The sequence below is a fragment of the Castor canadensis genome, chromosome 12 (genome assembly GCF_047511655.1).
Source record: "Castor canadensis chromosome 12, mCasCan1.hap1v2, whole genome shotgun sequence".
Taxonomy (NCBI): domain Eukaryota; kingdom Metazoa; phylum Chordata; class Mammalia; order Rodentia; family Castoridae; genus Castor; species Castor canadensis.
The window spans coordinates 89,412,976-89,430,210 of NC_133397.1; the positions used below are offsets into that span (position 1 = coordinate 89,412,976).

At 39.1% G+C, this 17,235-nt stretch overlaps 1 protein-coding gene across 3 annotated transcripts in view; it reads left to right on the top strand.

Annotated features, from left to right (window-relative positions):
• Positions 1–17,235, top strand: part of Slc9a2 (solute carrier family 9 member A2) — an 80,525-nt gene that overhangs the window by 13,609 nt on the left and 49,681 nt on the right. For 2 of the 3 annotated variants that reach the window (XM_074050454.1, XM_074050455.1), the window contains exon 2: positions 13,964–14,427. In XM_074050454.1, coding sequence (XP_073906555.1) covers positions 13,964–14,427 — 464 coding nt within the window. Of the gene's footprint in view, positions 1–1,088; positions 3,762–13,963; positions 14,428–17,235 lie in introns of those variants that run through there. The other variant, XM_074050456.1, reaches the window with a different exon arrangement.

Here is a 17,235-nt window from a genome sequence, read left to right on the forward strand (position 1 = left end):
TGTGTATTACTTTTCTAAGCTTGGGGAGTCATACATTTCACACCCAGATAGAATGTGTGCAGAAAAACTTTGAAAACCTTCCAGCATTGTTACTATATTTCTTGGAGCAGAGAGCAGTGTGGGCACACTGAGCCCATTTTAATTTCTGGGCTGTCTTGAAGGAGTCACATGTGTGTTCACATTCGTCTTTACTGTATTGTGCTCCTGGAATATTTCGCAGAGTCCAAGTGACAGACTTTGTATTGTTCTTCTGCCAAATGCCAGGATCTGATCACAGTGGGGGCAAAAATGGGGATTCTTCCCAAGCAGAGGGTGGCTCTTACTTCCAGTTTCTGGGCCATCCTACTTCTAGCATCAAAAAGGGAAGGGGGGCTCATTAATAGAGTAACTTGAGATTATGTCCTTCACCAGGAAGTAGCATCTGTCTACATAACTGGTTTTGGTAAAACAATTGAATAAAAAATTAAATCCATTAATAGCCCTAAGTCAAAAGTGAGTCATATTATTTACAGAAAAGTACAGTGCTTATGTATTTATATGTTTGCTATTCCTCCCCTCTTTTTTGTTATTGTGGAATACTGGAGATTGAAGTCAGGGCCTCAAGTTCTCTACCACACACCAGTCATTTTCCAGTCCTTTTGCTTTCAGTTTGTTTTTTTCTGTGCTGGCCTTCACCTGATATCCCTCTGCCTCTGCCTCCCAAGTAGCAGATATTACTACTGTGTACAACCATGCCCAGGACCTGTTTGTCTTTTTTTTTAAAAAAGCTATAAGATCAGTTTCTTAGCTTAGAAAGAAAGAAATTGGTTCACTATATACAAGATCAATATGCACGTTAATTCAATACATGTCCTTTACAGAGATGCTGGTTAGCTGTTCTCTAACATGTCTGTCTCTTTAAAAATCACTGGAAAAATAGTGAGCTTTTGTAGCCCAGAATGAGGCAGTAGTCTGGCACCTAGGTACCATGATTATAACTTCTCTGAAATAAATTTTAGAGAAAGATTGGACCACAACAGAATGCCATAGGTCACAAGATAGAGGCAGTAGCCAGGGAGTTGTTCCAGTTACAGTATGCTTGATGTGTTCACTGCTAAGGGTCAGCCTCCTTAGCAGCCCCAGGAGCTTCATCTGGGTCTCACCTGCTGCACCTGCCCAGGACTGATTTGGGCAGCAGAAGCTGGCAGAGACTCTGGCCCTGGTTGCATTCCCACCAGTTGCCCAAAACCTGATAATTTCAGTTCTAAGAATTCTACACACACCACCATATTCCTGCTCAAAGCAGAGTTCTTTCAGAATACCTTGATGTGAGAGACAACAGAATTCCCTGTGATTTGAAGGGAAAGCTTACTGCTTTCTCAATCTGAGACTTTCTCTGAAATCAGAGATTTTTTTTTTATATCAAATTGCTGAGAGCATCATCTATGACTGCCTCTGTCCTTGGCCCCCTGTGGATGTGTCCTTTGTATAACTGGGAACTATTAGTGGAGGGTCAGGGGATTCCATGCAGACAAATTGCCTAGAAGGGTTTATGGACAACGGATGACTCCTTGTCACTGTGTGTGTATGTGTACTTATCTGGATGGGCTCCATACACTTGGCAACTTTTAGGTCTGTGAAGAGTAATTACCAGGTTGCTGTTTAAAACACTTAACAGGAAATTTCTAGTTATAGATATTAGAACAATATGCTCTGCAAAATCCTTTTCTGACTCATTAATTTGTTGGACCTGACTTCTTGTGGAGGGGCAAATATACTATTAAGACTCAATCTTAACCTTGCTGATGGCTTGGACTATAAATAATGAGTTGAGACTGAAGAAGGGATTTAATGCAGGTGATAATGAGGGAAGGAAGGAAGGCACCCTGGGCACCTGAGCAGCTGAGCGCTCACTTACTTGCTTATGGAATTGGAAGCCTGTCCTATGATTCATGGAATCTCAGTGCCCAAGTTTCGCTCTCATTGCTCTGGTTATGATGTCAGGAGTCTAGAAAGAGCAGCAGGTAAGGTGGAATGGAAGGATTTGACCCACTCCAATCTCCATCTGATGCTTGGCTTTTTTGGACTTGAAGTCTAGACATGCAGCAAGGGTTGTTGTAAATTGAGAATATTGTATGCCAAAAATGTATTTAATAAAACTAACCTATGGAACACCATAGTTTATCAAAATAGCACTCAGTGAGATCTCACTTGTTTCCCCTCATGAATCTTTGGCTGACTGGGAGCTGTGGATCATTGAATCAGAAGAGACAATTGTACCATGTAGCTCAGGAAAGCATTGAAACTTAAAGTTTGATTTCTACTGAGTATGGACCATTTTCACACTACCATAAACTCAAAGGATCATATGTGGAAACTTCATAAATAGAGCACTATCTATATTTATACCTTGTTATATTAGAGGGGCTGAGCCTATCGTGTTGGGACACTTATGCACTTGGGTCAGCCAGAATTTGTTTGATAGTCAAGTTAACAAATTAGTACAGTTCCCAGAAAGTGAGCATGTTACAAAAAGAGAAATGCACAAAGATGGCTGATGTGCTCTGACCACTGGTAAATGTCGGAAGACTGTTACAGAAAATGTGAGAGAAAGGCATTTATGCTTAACCCCATCAATAAACAGCACAGGTAAGAGGAAATCATGCAGGGAAAGTGCTCACAAAATGATTTCACCATCCACGAAAGGTAAACTCCAAGGTGGAATCAATTGTCTTCCTGGTGATTATTGATATCATGATGAAAATGTTACTTACTCCTCACTACGCAGGCAGTTTCCTTTATATCTGTGGGTAAAATCAATGAATTCAGGTTTTAATATTGTAACTATTCTTGTCCTCTTTCAATGAATATTACTTCAATAAGCCTACAGAACTGATAAACATGTTTGCTGTGGTCAATGGAGAAATTGTGTTAATAGGCTAGAAATTCCCTATGCTTTGACATTTTGCTATGTGTTTTTTTTTTTTTTAGATAAATTACTTATTTTACCCTCTGAACTACCAAAAATTCTCAGGTTTTACATTTTAAGTGAAAGCCCCCCACCCCAGACTTAACTCACAAAGGCCTGGTTCACACTCCAGGTGTCAGAGGAAGAGGTTGTATGTTTTTGGTTATTGCACACAGTGACCAGGCCTACCAGCAAAGATCCATGTTAACAGAATCCTCTTTTCTGCCTGTTTGCTTAGCAGTGTTCATGCAGTTATGTCAATATTTCATTTTGCTTTGACTTCATTATTTTATAACGATGCACAGGAAGGAGAAAATGGAAGGGAAGATTATTTTTATTATGTTAAAATATACACAACATAAAATTTACTATCTTAACCATTTTAAGTATACAATCTAGTGGTTTTAGTTACACACACATTGTGTACAGCCATCACCACCATCCATCTCCTGAACTTTTTCATTTTCTCAAAGTGAAACTCTATTAAACACTAACTTTCCACAGATCCCAGTAACCAGTCTTTCTGCCTCTGTGAATTAATCTATTCCAGGTACCTCATGTTAGAAGAATCACATAGTAGTTGTTTCTTTGTGTGTCTGGAAAAAGTGAAGATTGTAGAAAGAACAGTATATCCATTCCAGCCTAATGACATTGAGACAAAAGTGAAAATCACCAGCAGTCATAAAAGCATAAATCTTCAGTGTAATTAGATAAATCAATTGGCTATACATTCTGTTGGAAAAGAAAAGAACAGCACTGAAGATTAAAGAAAACAGAACAATTGAAATTAGGAATGCAAGGCTTGTGCTAACAGGTGAGATATGAAATCTTTATCTTGCAGCTATTGAAACCTCCCAATGTAACACAGATATCTGGTGCATTTCCATTACCTGTATATTTTTAGACTTGCATATAATCTCTAAAAGAGACCAAAAAGACCAAAGGACATTTCCAAATATGTTTTTCTTATCACCATTTTTGTCCACTTAGAAAAAATTTGTATTTTTCTACTCTGTTGCAATGCTTCTGACATCAAATAGTGGGATTTTTCTCCAACCATGTCCCACTCTAGTTCTCCATGGAAGACAACTAGGTAGCCTGCAATTTAGTTCTGATACTAACTACCTAGCATTTGTATAGCACCCACAGTTTAAGTGCTCAGTCCTACAGTCTGACCCCACTTTAAATGCCATATATCTGTCCAGTTGGCTTTAAATTGGGGGCTCCCATGCCTCCTCTTCAGGTCTGATAATTGCTCACATATTATCATAAGCTCACAGAAATTAGGAGAACACTCAATTTTCTGGCCTATTATAAAGGTACAAATGAAAAGCTAGATGAAAAGGTGCAAAGTCTGAAGGACAAGGGCAGAGGTTCACTGTCCTTTGCTGTCTCAACACTTTGATGTGTACAAGCCAGGGCCTTTCTTAACCTCATCTTACAGCTGTTTTATTGGAGGTTTCATTTAGACAGGCATCTGATTAAATCTTGGCCACTGGTGCTTGATCTCAACCTCCAGATCCTCCTCAGAGTTCAGGTTGGGGGTCTCAAATTCCCAGACCTTTAACCATGCTTTTGGTTTTAATCATAGAGTCAGATCCATACTGATGATTCCTAGGGGCCCCAGCCATGAAAGAAACAAAGACACTGTCATGACTTTAGTGATTTCAAGGGTCTTGGAAAGTCTGGGTTAGGAACCAAAGACCAAGACCAAATAGATAACAAAAGATGCTCCCAGCTGGGCGCCTGTGGCTTATGTATGTAATCCTAGCTATTCAGGAGGCAGAGATCAGGAAGATTGCAGTTTGAAGCCAGTCCAGGCAAATAATTTGCAAGACTACCTCAAAAAAACCCTTCTGAAAAAAGGGCTGGTAGAGTGGCTCAAGGTGTAGGCCCTGATACGCTCATCTTCCTTTTCACTAAGGAGATTACAAGGGTCTTAGGAGCTTTGTGCCAGGAACTGGGGCAAAGATTATATGTATACATTACATCATAACCTACTATACTGTATGAAATGATGGGAGTATAAAAGTGAGAGAAATGTGCTCCAGTCCTGTGACCATGTGTTCTCATGGGTGCAACAGACCTCCGGTAGAGCTGTGAACTCAACTCATAAGAGTTTTAAAGATAAGCAATTTACCTTTCCATGTGGTGATTAAAAGTTGGAATTTGGAATAAGTCTTTTTCTGTTTGTGTATGTGTGTGTGCATCTCTTAATCAAAACAAGGAGAGCTCCTTTTTGTTCTAAGCTTGCTGAGAGTTTTTCATTATGAAGGGATATTGAATTTTTCAAATGATTCTTGTCAATTAATATGATCATGTGATTTTTTTCTTTAGTCTATTGATATGATGGATTATACTGACCAAGTTTTGAATATTGATCCAGCCTTGCATCCCTAAAATAAACCTCACTTGGTCATGGTGTATAATTCTGTTTATGTATTGCTGAATTCTTTGTTAATATTCTGATGAGGATTTTTGCACATGTTCATCAAGGATGTTGTTGTGTTGTTTTCTTTCTTGTACTGCTTTTGTCCAGTTTTGGAGCCAGGGTAATACCAGCTTCATGAAATGAATCGGGAAGTATATTTTCCTCTTTCCTTTTCTGGAAGAGATTGATTAGAATTGGTGTTGTTTTGTAGGATTCACTAGTAAAACCATCTGGGCCTGGATATTTCTTTTTGGGGGAGTGTTAAAATTATAATTTTAACTCACCCATATTGGGTGAGTTGTGGCAGTTTGCATTTTTGGAGGAATTAGTCATGCAGCTAAGATCTCAAGTGTGTGTATAGATAGGGTTTATCATATATTCCCCTATTAGACCTTGGATGACAGAGTCTGTAATGATAGCCTTGTTTCATTCTCAGTACTGATGATTTCTGTTTTCTTTCCTTTTCTCATTCAGGGCTTTTATGCAGATTGACTCATTATTTTAAGATGGTAGAAGTACATGTTCTCACATAGTCTTCACTGGTAACATGGTGAAGGAAGGCTTATCACCACACAGTAGAGAAGAGAATCCCACCTCCTTTTCCTCTTCTGACACCCCTACCAATGTGGAAGCTGGAGTGTTTCCAACACTTGCCAAGAGTCAAATGTCCCACACAGACTTTGTTAGGGGTGGGGCCACAGTTTCTTCTGTAGTGTTTGGCTGGAGTAGAGCAGTCATTGTCAAAAATTTTTCTTTCTTGTGAGACAGACTCACCAAGTCTCTTGTCCAGATAAAGCAGGCCATTGTTGGGACTTTTATTGCCTGAGCCCATTGGCATAATCCAGGTTGCTGTCTTCTTCAGCTCCAAGTCTGAGATGTTAGAAGAAAAAAATACCAAGAGAATCCATGGCCATGTTGTCATTCTTCAGGTGGGAAGGTCTTAGTCAGTCTTCTGTCTTCCTTTCAGAGTCTTCTGTTTGTTTTATACACAACATCTAGGCTTTTTTAGGTGTAGTGAGTGAGAAGAATCAAGAAATAAACTCCATTTTCCCAGAAGTGGAAATCTGTTTTTTTAATCTTCATTTTCTTATCTTTCATGTTTTTGCACAAACCTTAAGAAAGTCATCTTTCAAGCATGACTCTCTTCTTAGTATTCTTTATTTTTGTCACTGATAACAATCTACCACCTCTTAAGTGAGTTGAGGATTACCTGCTGGCTTTGGAGATTCTTTTTTTATGTTAAATTCTTTGACCTTCGTGGAATTTTCCACATCCATAGAACTGAAAAAAGAAATGTGTATGTGAATGTTGGTTATATCTCTTAATCTATCTGCTTCAATAACACTGGTTAAATTATACTTTCTTTCCTCATAAGCATATAGCTTCTTACTTTATATGACTTTTTTATACCTCTACACACCATTACCTGGATTTATTATTTCATTGCTGTGATTCATTATGTGTATAATTAAAATGTATGGCATGTGTATGGCAGTGGCGTTGGGCAAATCTAACATCATGCCCTTTAAGAAATGGCAGCTCTTCTATAGTATCCTATAGAAATTGTTTGCCATTTCTTTTAGCCATAAATTTGTTAAGATCTATGGCATTTTTCAAGGAGATTCTGATTGGCATTTGCCATCTTGATTTTTCTCTTCTCAAATTTTCCCTCTTTACAGTTCAGAAAATAATTCCACTCTACATTCAGTTTTTTGAAGCCCAATGTAAGGATTCTTCTTTGACCATCTGCCTCATTTCCTTTCTCCAGGACAGTGACACTTTCTATTAGGCATCTGTCTGAAAGGATCACTCATTCCAACTCTTCTCATATCCACCACCACCTTCGTTAGGGCCAACCAAGCCCTCTCCTGGATTACCAAAGAAGGCTTCTGACTATTCTCCCTCCTTTACTTCTTCACCAGAAGCCAGAATGACCCTTTATACTCAAAAGTGTGGTCACGACCTTCCTTTGGTCAGAAGCCTTCCATGGCTCCTGGCTCTTGGAATAGGTCCAAAGTCTCTCCCATGGTGTTGGGCTCTCCATGGTCTAGCATTTTCCTGTCCTTCTGTCCTCATTTTCTACCATGTTCTCCTCCACTCCTGGAGCTCTAGCCAGAGCAGGCTCCTTGCTCAGAGTGCTTCCTACTTAGGGTCTCTATCTTTGGTTTTTTTCTTCCATATTCTGGAAAATTCTTGCTCCATATTTCATTCCTTCATTCAGGGTTTTGTCCAGGTGTCACCCATCAGAGAGGCTTTCCCTTTACACATAGAATATCAACCAAAAGCACTTCCTCGCCCTTCTCTATTTTTCTTTGCATGCTCAGCACCACTGACTGCTGTGAATTTATTGGCTAATTTATTTAACTTTGGTTTCCCACCACTAGACTGCCACTCTCTTAGCGTCTGCTATAACAGCCACTACATAAAAGGGTCTCAGTAAATATAAATTGGGTGAAGCAAAATTGATTGAATGGGTTGATCGATCTTGCTGCCACCAGTTTTCCCCTACCACATTTAATGCCACAATAATTATTCTTAGTTCATGAAGCTTTTCTTGAATTTTCTGATTGTATAAGCAACACCACCTGCAAAAAAGATACAATTCCTTCTTTTGTTATATATAGGTGTTCTTTTTCATTGCTAAATAGTCCATATTCTGCCATTATCCCCTCCTCATGTTGAGTGACTCTTTTCCTAGACTGTCTTTTGTGGGTCTGGTAGAGGTCTCTTTAGAGTCTGGATTGTTCAACTTTTTAGCCTCACGTTTACAAACAATTTCTTCACTGATTGTCACCGTATCTATTTGGTTCCATCTTCAAGCAAGAAGGCTTGATGCCCTTGTGTCATATTCCACTGCCTTGGAAAAAGGCGGTTCTGTGGCTCCCAGCTGCCACAGTACAGAGGCAGATCTTCAACAATTTGCTTTCAGGTCTTATACAGAGTAGGTCTTTGCTGCTTGATTGCTGTCCCTCCTCTTTATCCTGTGCTCCATGCTAGTCACATCTCCCCTTCCTCATGGTGCCCAGTCTTTCCTCAAGTGTTCTTGTGAGCTTAGGTCTTCTAAGGACAGAAAAATCCATATCCAGGAAGCTCAATGCCACCTCCTCTCATGACATATTCTCATATATGCTCATCTCAACTAATGTCCTACCCCAAATTCTCAACTACTGCCTTCTCTTTTTATAGCATTTGTAATTCTCTACTTTTTATCGTAATTAGCTATGGTCTTATCTTCTGTATTAGATGTAAGCTCCCTAAAGGTATATTCATGATTCATGATTCATGATTCAACTCTGCCTCTCAGATACTTGCCTACAGAAGGTACTCAATAAATATTTGATTAAGTGCTCAATTCTGTGATTGTGGTTTTCCAAAGTCCATCATGAATGGACAACTCATTAGGTTTTCATTTCTTGTTAGGAGTCAGTGTCATTTAAGTTCTGGTTTGGAATAACCCTAACAATTTTTAATGTTTCATTGATATTTTTAATGTTTATAATTATTGTATTTTATTTTAAGCCTTGTAAGTGGATCATTAAAAAAAAAAACCTCCATATTTATAGCTGTTTTTGGTGGGGTGATTTTTAAGTGAATGTTTCAGTCCCAACCTATGTCTAAATAGGAAGAGATCATTCTATTCTCACATGTTAATAATTTTTTGACATGGGTGAGTTAATTCTGCTTTATTTATCGAACTCTGTTTTGTGTATTATACATGCATTTGCTTATTTATTATTTATTTACATCACTTATTTAAACAATATAATTCAACTTTCAGAAATCAATTGTTATTCAGCCTTTATCTACTTGAGTTATATAGTGATAGCAATTGGTTGGCATATCTGATTAAAAAGATGCTTCTTACTATTTCTCCATGTTTCTATATGACGATCTCTCACTTGTTACAGTTCTAATTTTAAGGTATATATTTGGTTGCTGTGTGATTTAAGATATATAAAAATCTACAATTTTTAGGCTTGGATGAGCTTGTTTATTCCTTTTAAAACTTAAAAACAAGCTTAATGTTTAATACATTCCGTAAGTATTCGCTTTTCTCCTAGCTAGATGGACATGACTTTAGTTGGTCCTCCATTCTTTTTTTTTTTTTGGTCTGTTTCTTTCTTTTTAAAAAAATTGTTGCTTAAGTCTAGGGTTTTTCAAAGTGTGCTTTAAGGATAGTTAGCCTCAGGGCCTACTGCTGGGACCACAGGTACTTACTTGTCTAGTTCTTAACCTGAATTTGTAAATATTTGTTGATCTGACAGATACCTTTATTTTTTCTTCAAGCCTTTTTAAAAGTACAGAATAAAACAGTAAATAAAAGAAAATATAGGACATTTACTAAAACGCTTGTGTTTGTCTTTGCCTACAGCTAGTGCCTTCTCTCCTGAAGGTTTTGTATCTAGTCCACTCTAGATCCTCTTCCCTTTGGGCTAATTACCATTGTATGATTCCTTTGCTTTGTTATTTTATACTGATTTTATATGCCTTTGTTGTGGATGGTCTTCCCTAAGTCCAACTTTTACATTGTTGCCCTTTTGTGGAGCCTGTTATCGTCAAGAAGCTTCCTGTGCTGTTTCTCCTTTGCTCTTCCCAGAATTGACAAATAAGTTATTGTAGATATAATGAGAAAATAAAGTGAATTAATCTCAATTCACTTACTTATATGTAGATCTTTAGTTTTTAAATTCAGTTAATTTCAACACATCTGCAAAGATAAAACAGACTCACTCTAAGACAGAATATCATTTTTTTAAAAAATGGGGCTTGAACTCAGGGCCTCACGCTTACTAGGCAGGCTCTCTATCAGTTGAGTCACTCCACCAGCTCAAAGATGAGTGTTTTTTCTGTACATTTTATGAGACCTTTGATCCTGCTCCCCTTCCCACTGAGTTTCTATTGCAGTAAAAATAAAATGATAAATATTGCACCATATCCTCACAGACTTTTATGTGATGGTAATAAAAATTGAATGATACAAGGTTCAATGCCCCAAACACTATAAACAGAAGTTAGCAGGAAACCCAAGAACAGACCAAACCAGGAGTTGGTACACTACAGCCTGGTCCCCAACTACAGCTGACATCCTGTCTTTATATGGGTTGGAGGCTAAGAATAATTTTTACATTTTTAATGGTCAAAATAAAATCTAAACAAAACCTTTTTGTGATCTACACATTATAAGGGAGTCTACTTTCCATGTGCATGAATAAAGTTTCATTGAAATACAGCCACATTCCCTCATTTTGCTATGATCTATGGATGATTTGCTCTGCTAAGACAAAGTAGAATGTGGGCTGAAAATATTTACTGTCTGGCCCTGTGCTGGAAAATGTTGGCTCATCTCTATGTAGCATGGTAGATTATCTCTGCAGTAGCACATGTTCAACCTGGTAAAAATCATTACAAAGTTCATTTGAATTTTCCCCCAGTAACTGATACCTTTCTTACTAGTGTCAGGTGGAACCATCACCCTGGAAAAGCAAAGTCTGTCCGCTTAAGTTGGTTTTTTCTTCACAAAATACTTGGTAGTGAGGGAGGAAGGTTGCTGCTCTTTTTTTTCTCTGATTTTACAACTGCCAGATTTTCCTCCTTCTCATTTCCTCCACGCCTCCTTTGGCCCTCTGTCCCAGTGGGCTTTCTTTCTCATTGCATCCTACATTTATGTTGCTATATTTTATTTGCCTCTTTTTGACTATTTTCTACTGGCCTGGGTTCCTGGTCAGTATCACGCAGTGAGTGAGCAGCAGGCATTGGCCTCTGTTATGCATGGAAGCAGTTTCTCTGTTCCTGCTTCTCCCACCTACCTGTTTCCCCATCTTCCACTCTTAAGAATATGAGATTATTTTCTACATAGTGACAAAGCAGCAGCCCCATGTGAAAGCCTTGGGTCCCTGAGGAAAGGAAAAGAAAAGGAAGTTGGGGTATCCAAAACCAGGTCTCACTCATTTTCTGGTTTGCCTCCAGTGGATCATTTTGTTTCTGTACATTTCCTTAAAAGTGATCTCTCTGGTCTTTTCCTTTGAAGAGGGAGAAGCAACTAAAATTTAGAGGTGTTTGTGACATTGCAGGCACACTGGTAAGTGTTGGACAGTAAACCACCCATTTATTCAGTTCTACCTAGGAGGTGCATTTGTTCCTATTTTATACATAAATAACTGAGGCCTAGTCCACAATAACAGGCAGGGAGTGACAGAGCTGGATTTCAAGCTGGGGTGGGTTGGTAGAGGTCAGCCTTGAAGGCCCATGGCAGGAACCTTCAGGCTGGGACTGTGTTCCAGAAGGGAGGTGACCATGCTTGGGTCCTGGGAGACTCGGAAGGCTGCTGTTGGCATGTACTTATCATACAGGAATTGCTAGCTGTAAAAGGAGGCAGCATGTCGGGGAGATTACAACCATGTAGTTTTCAGAGGACTATTTCACTTCTCTATTTGTTAGTGAGGTCTGCAGGCTGGCCAGAGGTCCTGGGTAAAGAACAGCTGTCCCCCAACCAATTACTGCAACTTGATATAATAGAAATAATAAAATAATCAACTCTGGAGAGATGATTTCAATACCCCACACATACAGATGTTCACTTTACTGTTTAGAAATTAGGTTTTTAAATCCCTTCAAATTATTATGATTATATTGCTTTAAAATATAAACTCTTTGTCACAGAGTGTTTTATGTTGTGGCTTTAGTCCTGTTTTTAGTTAGGGCTTGCTTATTAAAATTTCTGTGATTATTAGTTTCTAAGGACTTATTCTATCATTTTACTACTATTGTCCTGCAATTTGAATACACTTCTGCCTTACTTTGTTAATGTTGCTGTAACCAAATACCACAAACTTGATAACTTATTAAGAAAAGACATTTACTTTCTCAATTCAGAAAGCTGGCAGTGCAAGATGAGGGCACCAGCATTTGGTCTCTGAAGGGAGCTCGTGCTGTGTTCTTACATGGTGGAAGGCAAAGGAGAAAGCAAAGGTGAAAAAACAAGCTAACCAAGCAAAGACTGCAGGAAGTCTTTTTTTTTTTTTATAGTTCTAGGTTTTGAACTCAGGGCTTTGTATTTGCTAAACAGCAATACCACTTGAGTCATGCCTGTAGCCGTTTTTGTTCTGGTTATTTTGAGATAGAGTCTTACTGGACCACAATTCTCCTAGTTTGCACTCAGGCTGTCATTGGGATGAAAGACACATGCTACCATGCTCAGCTTTTTTTCCACTGAAACGAGTTCTTATGAACTATTTGCTCAGTCTGGTCTCCATGATCCTCCTGATCATAGCTTCCCAAGTAGCTAGGATTGCAGTCATGAGCCATTGGCATTCAGAAGTCTCTTTTAAAGTGCCTTAATCCAATTTATGCAAAAGGAGCCCGCATGGGCTAATCACTTCTCAAGACCCCCATCTCTCAATAGCAAATTGCAATTCTGGAGGGGATCCATTCAAACCATATTATCCTCTTACTCTGCTCTAATTCAAAAATGTTGAAGTCTCAAGATGACTTGCTGTTGCCTTGCAAATATGAGTTCTCATCACTTAAGAACTGTCAGGTGACCTTTGTGGGCTAAGTCACTTTTCATGTTGCTCTCCTGTGCTGGTCCAACCAACATTTTCCTCCTCTTTTCCTGCTTCAGGCCTCCCCTAATATGCTCTCCACGTTACAGCCTCACTGGGGTTCACTATGGGTCAGGAGGCTGATGCTTCTGTCTGTTTCGTCCTTTCTGAGAAGGCACTTCTCAGCTCTACAAGTTTAAATCTTCTGTGCCTTTTCAGCCTGCAGAGATACCGGCTCCTCTCTGGAGTCATCCTCAGCAGGTTTCCTGCTTCTCTGTATTCCTGTAGCACTTGATTGGGACTGGATCCCACTTTGCCTCATACTGGAGTTAGTCACAAATGCAGTTCCTAGTTGATTAGAAATCATGGCACATTTATATTCTTTATAAAGTGATACATCTTGATGAATTGCTATTGTTATCTCTAAGGGAGCACACATCTCAAAACTTAAACGTATTTAGTATTCTGACCGAAAGAATCTGAAATGAAAAGTAAATAAGTTACTAATCTTTATAAATGCCAAAAATAGCAATACTAATCAAAAAGCTGCTTTGTGACCTCACTGCCTTGAAAAGAGCCTGGAGGTCTTTGTACCTTAGTTGCCACTTAAATTTTAACAAGTCTAAAAATAACTGCCTTGATTACTTTATTAGGGTTCCCGTGAAGATGAAATAAAATGTTACATCTGAAAATGTCTTGGAAATGACTAAGTTGTTTCAAATATAAAATTGTGTCATTTTATTCTATTTTCATGTTTAAGATAAACTTAATAGGGGTTAGAAAAATAAAAATTGTAATACTCTGTAGATAATGGGAACCTACAGCATGCTAATTCTGATTTAACATTCAATTTGTGTCTAGATAATATTTATTATGTGTATTTTAAAAATTGTGAGTGGTTTTGAGGGGATCATTTGATTTATGTTGTTACTTGGAAAGCCAGTCTACAGGCAATTGTAGTGACCTGGGAGATTTTGAAATTGGCAATTTTCTCGTAGAACTCCCCCAGGATCCATATTCGTGCCTTCACTTTCTCTTTAACAGGCTTCCATCTCTATCACAAGTTGCCTACAATCGTGCCTGAGAGTTGCCTTCTCATCATGGTTGGACTTCTACTAGGTGGCATTATTTTTGGCGTAGATGAGAAGTCACCACCTGCGATGAAGACTGATGTGTTTTTCTTATATCTTCTGCCACCCATTGTGCTTGATGCTGGCTATTTCATGCCCACGCGCCCCTTCTTTGAGAACCTTGGCACTATTTTCTGGTATGCCGTGGTAGGGACACTTTGGAATTCCATTGGCATTGGAGTGTCTTTGTTTGGCATCTGCCAGATTGAAGCATTTGGCCTCAGTGACATCACTCTGCTCCAGAACCTGCTCTTCGGCAGCTTGATATCAGCTGTGGATCCCGTGGCGGTGCTTGCTGTTTTTGAGAACATTCACGTCAATGAACAGCTCTACATCCTGGTTTTTGGTGAATCTCTCCTGAATGATGCAGTCACAGTGGTGAGTAACACATTTATGGTATGCCCCTGCAGTACGTGGGGGCCACCCACCCACTTGCAGTTTAGAAGATAACCCACCAAACTCATATTCTCCCACTCTACTTTTATATCATGCTACTTATGCCAGGTATCTGGGGGAGCTTCCCCACACAGCCAGCAAGCAAGCAATTCTGTAGTGGACACCAGCTGGCCATCCTCTAATTTAAATCAGTTCTGATGCTGTTTACCAGGAGATAGCATCAGATCCCAAAGGTTGAAGGCTGAGTCCCCAAGACCAAACCAACTTCTGGTTGCTTTACCTGTGTTTCTGATCCACAGGCTTTCCATTGGGGGGGTTCCCATGACCTCTTCTTTGTTGAACAGTTCACAGAACTCAGGGACACAGTTACTTACATCTAGTGACTTAACACAAAGGTTATTCCAAAGGATACAGATGAAGAGATGCATCAGACCTAGCGTGTGGGAAGGGGCACAAAGCTTCCACGTGTCTTCAGTAGCACTGCCCTCCAAGGGCCTCTGGGTGCTTTGCTATCCAGATGCTCTCTGAACCCTTGCTTTTAGATCTTATGGATGCTTCGTTACATAGGCATGATTGATTGCATCATTGGCCATAAGTGCTCAACTTAGCCTTCAACCCCAGTCTCTTCCTGGAGAAGCTCCCTGGAGGTTCAGGGGTGAGGCAGAAAGTTCCAACCTTTGAATCCTGCCTTGGCCTTTCCTGTGACCAGCTCCTGTCTGGAAGCTACACTGAGACTTCCAGCCTCAGTTAAGCTTAGACTACAGATACTTACTCCTCAGATTTTAAAAGCCATATTCCAAGGAAGAGTACAAAAGAGCAAGTATGGATCTCACAATATCATAGCCACTCATTTGGATTAATCACCTTGTATTGCTGTCTTGACATTCTTAATACATTTTAAATTCATTGTTCATTTTTTATTCATTATTTCACAACAGACCCTCATTTTCATATTGCCATGTGTCCCACAAAAAGTGTGGGTGGTTCCTCCATACCAGGCCCTGGTTATGCGAGAAGGGCATGAACACCATCGTGGTCTTTGTATCTCTGATGAGTTGCCATTTTGGCATCTTTAAGAGTGATGGTCTTTGATCATAATTACAAAGACTGCATATCCTAGAAGTCTTTGTGAAAAGTAATGCCATTGATATATGATATATAGATATATGATGTATCGTGTGTGTGTGTGTGTGTGTGTGTGTGTGTGTGTGTGAAATGATAGTATCTATGATGTGCCGTTCTCTGGGGATGGTTTGCTTATTATGTTAATGATCTTAGGAAAATATTTTGTCACGTGTTCACTTTCTGCTACCTCTCAACCAGCACATTTTTGATCCTCATCATTTTCCCAGAAGTGGATATTTATTCAGAAAGCATTAATTATTTTTAATTCTCTTTTAATTGCCACTTAATTAGCGTCAGGGCCTTTCGTGATAATAATGTTTCCAGAACTTACCTCCACCCTACCTTCTGAATTCAGGCAAGCAGGAAGAAGAGGGGCAAGGAAGCATCTCCCCTCCCCCACAGGTCTTCAGTGCACTCTCTTCCACTAAGTAGAGAGTGATCCAGAATTGATAAACCAGTTGGCTAGCACTGGTGATGCTTTGGTAAGAGTGACAGAGAAGACAATCATTAGCCCTTTGTGAATACTTCCTTGTGCTCAGCTCTGTGTGATAACCTATGCAAGAGGTATTTGTCCCAATTTGCTGATGAGAAAATTGAGGCAGAGAGAGATTAAGTAAAGTGTGCTTAAGTAACTTAATTTTTAAATTAGCTCTACCCTTAAAATGTTACTCCTGACTCATTTAAAACTCTACAAAGAAACCAACATTATTCTCTCTTAGCTGTATTCTACTACAAAAGCAGATCCTGGAACTAAATATAATATCATCTCTATGGATGTCTATTAACTCCATTTGGATAGGATTATACAAGAAATAATTTATTGATAGTTTACTGATCACAATTTTTGTAAAATGGCTAAGAAAGGTATTTAAAGACAGCTAAGTTAGCTGACTTGAGAAACCAAATTAGTTCATATATTCCATTATTTATTAACAGCAGTTAGTCTTTAACTTTCAATATTAAATTTTAACTGGGAACCTGCCATAATAGTAAAAAAAAAGTTTTATAACTCATTCTAATTTCCTCAGGCACCAGGTTTTCCATTGTGACAGATTTGATATGTAGATTTTACCCTTGTTGAAGGAGACTGAACAGTTGAGTGTGAATTCTTGGAGTGTGAAAGGAACTTTATAGGGAACTAAGACCTTGCTGCATTCCTTCTAGGGCAGCTCTGCAAAACAGGTTTGTTTCAGAATAACATACTATGTTTTCTGCCATTCTGCCTTTTAGAAACTTTCTCATTCAAACACCTCAGTGGTTCATTGAGTTTGTACAGAACTGGATTTAGTCAAATCACTGGTTAGAGTATTTAAAGGCAGTGAGAGATCCGGAGGCCTGTCCTATGCTTCCTCTCATGAGACATACATGTCGGTGATGATCCAACAATTTCGTTCCTTTTTTTTAACCAAAAAACGATACAAGAATGTCTATATCAGCACCATCTGTAATAATCAAAAACTGGAAAAAACCCAAATGTCCATTGGTACTTGATGGGATAAAGACATTGTGATATAGCCAATCACCTGGCACAGAGATGGCATCTAGCCAAACTGAGAGCTCCTCATTCCAATAGGGAGGTAAGGCAAGGGCAGAAAGGACATGGATGGTGTTCAGAGGTTGAGTCCCTTGTTCATGGTTTCCTATCAAAGAGCCCTTCATAGTACC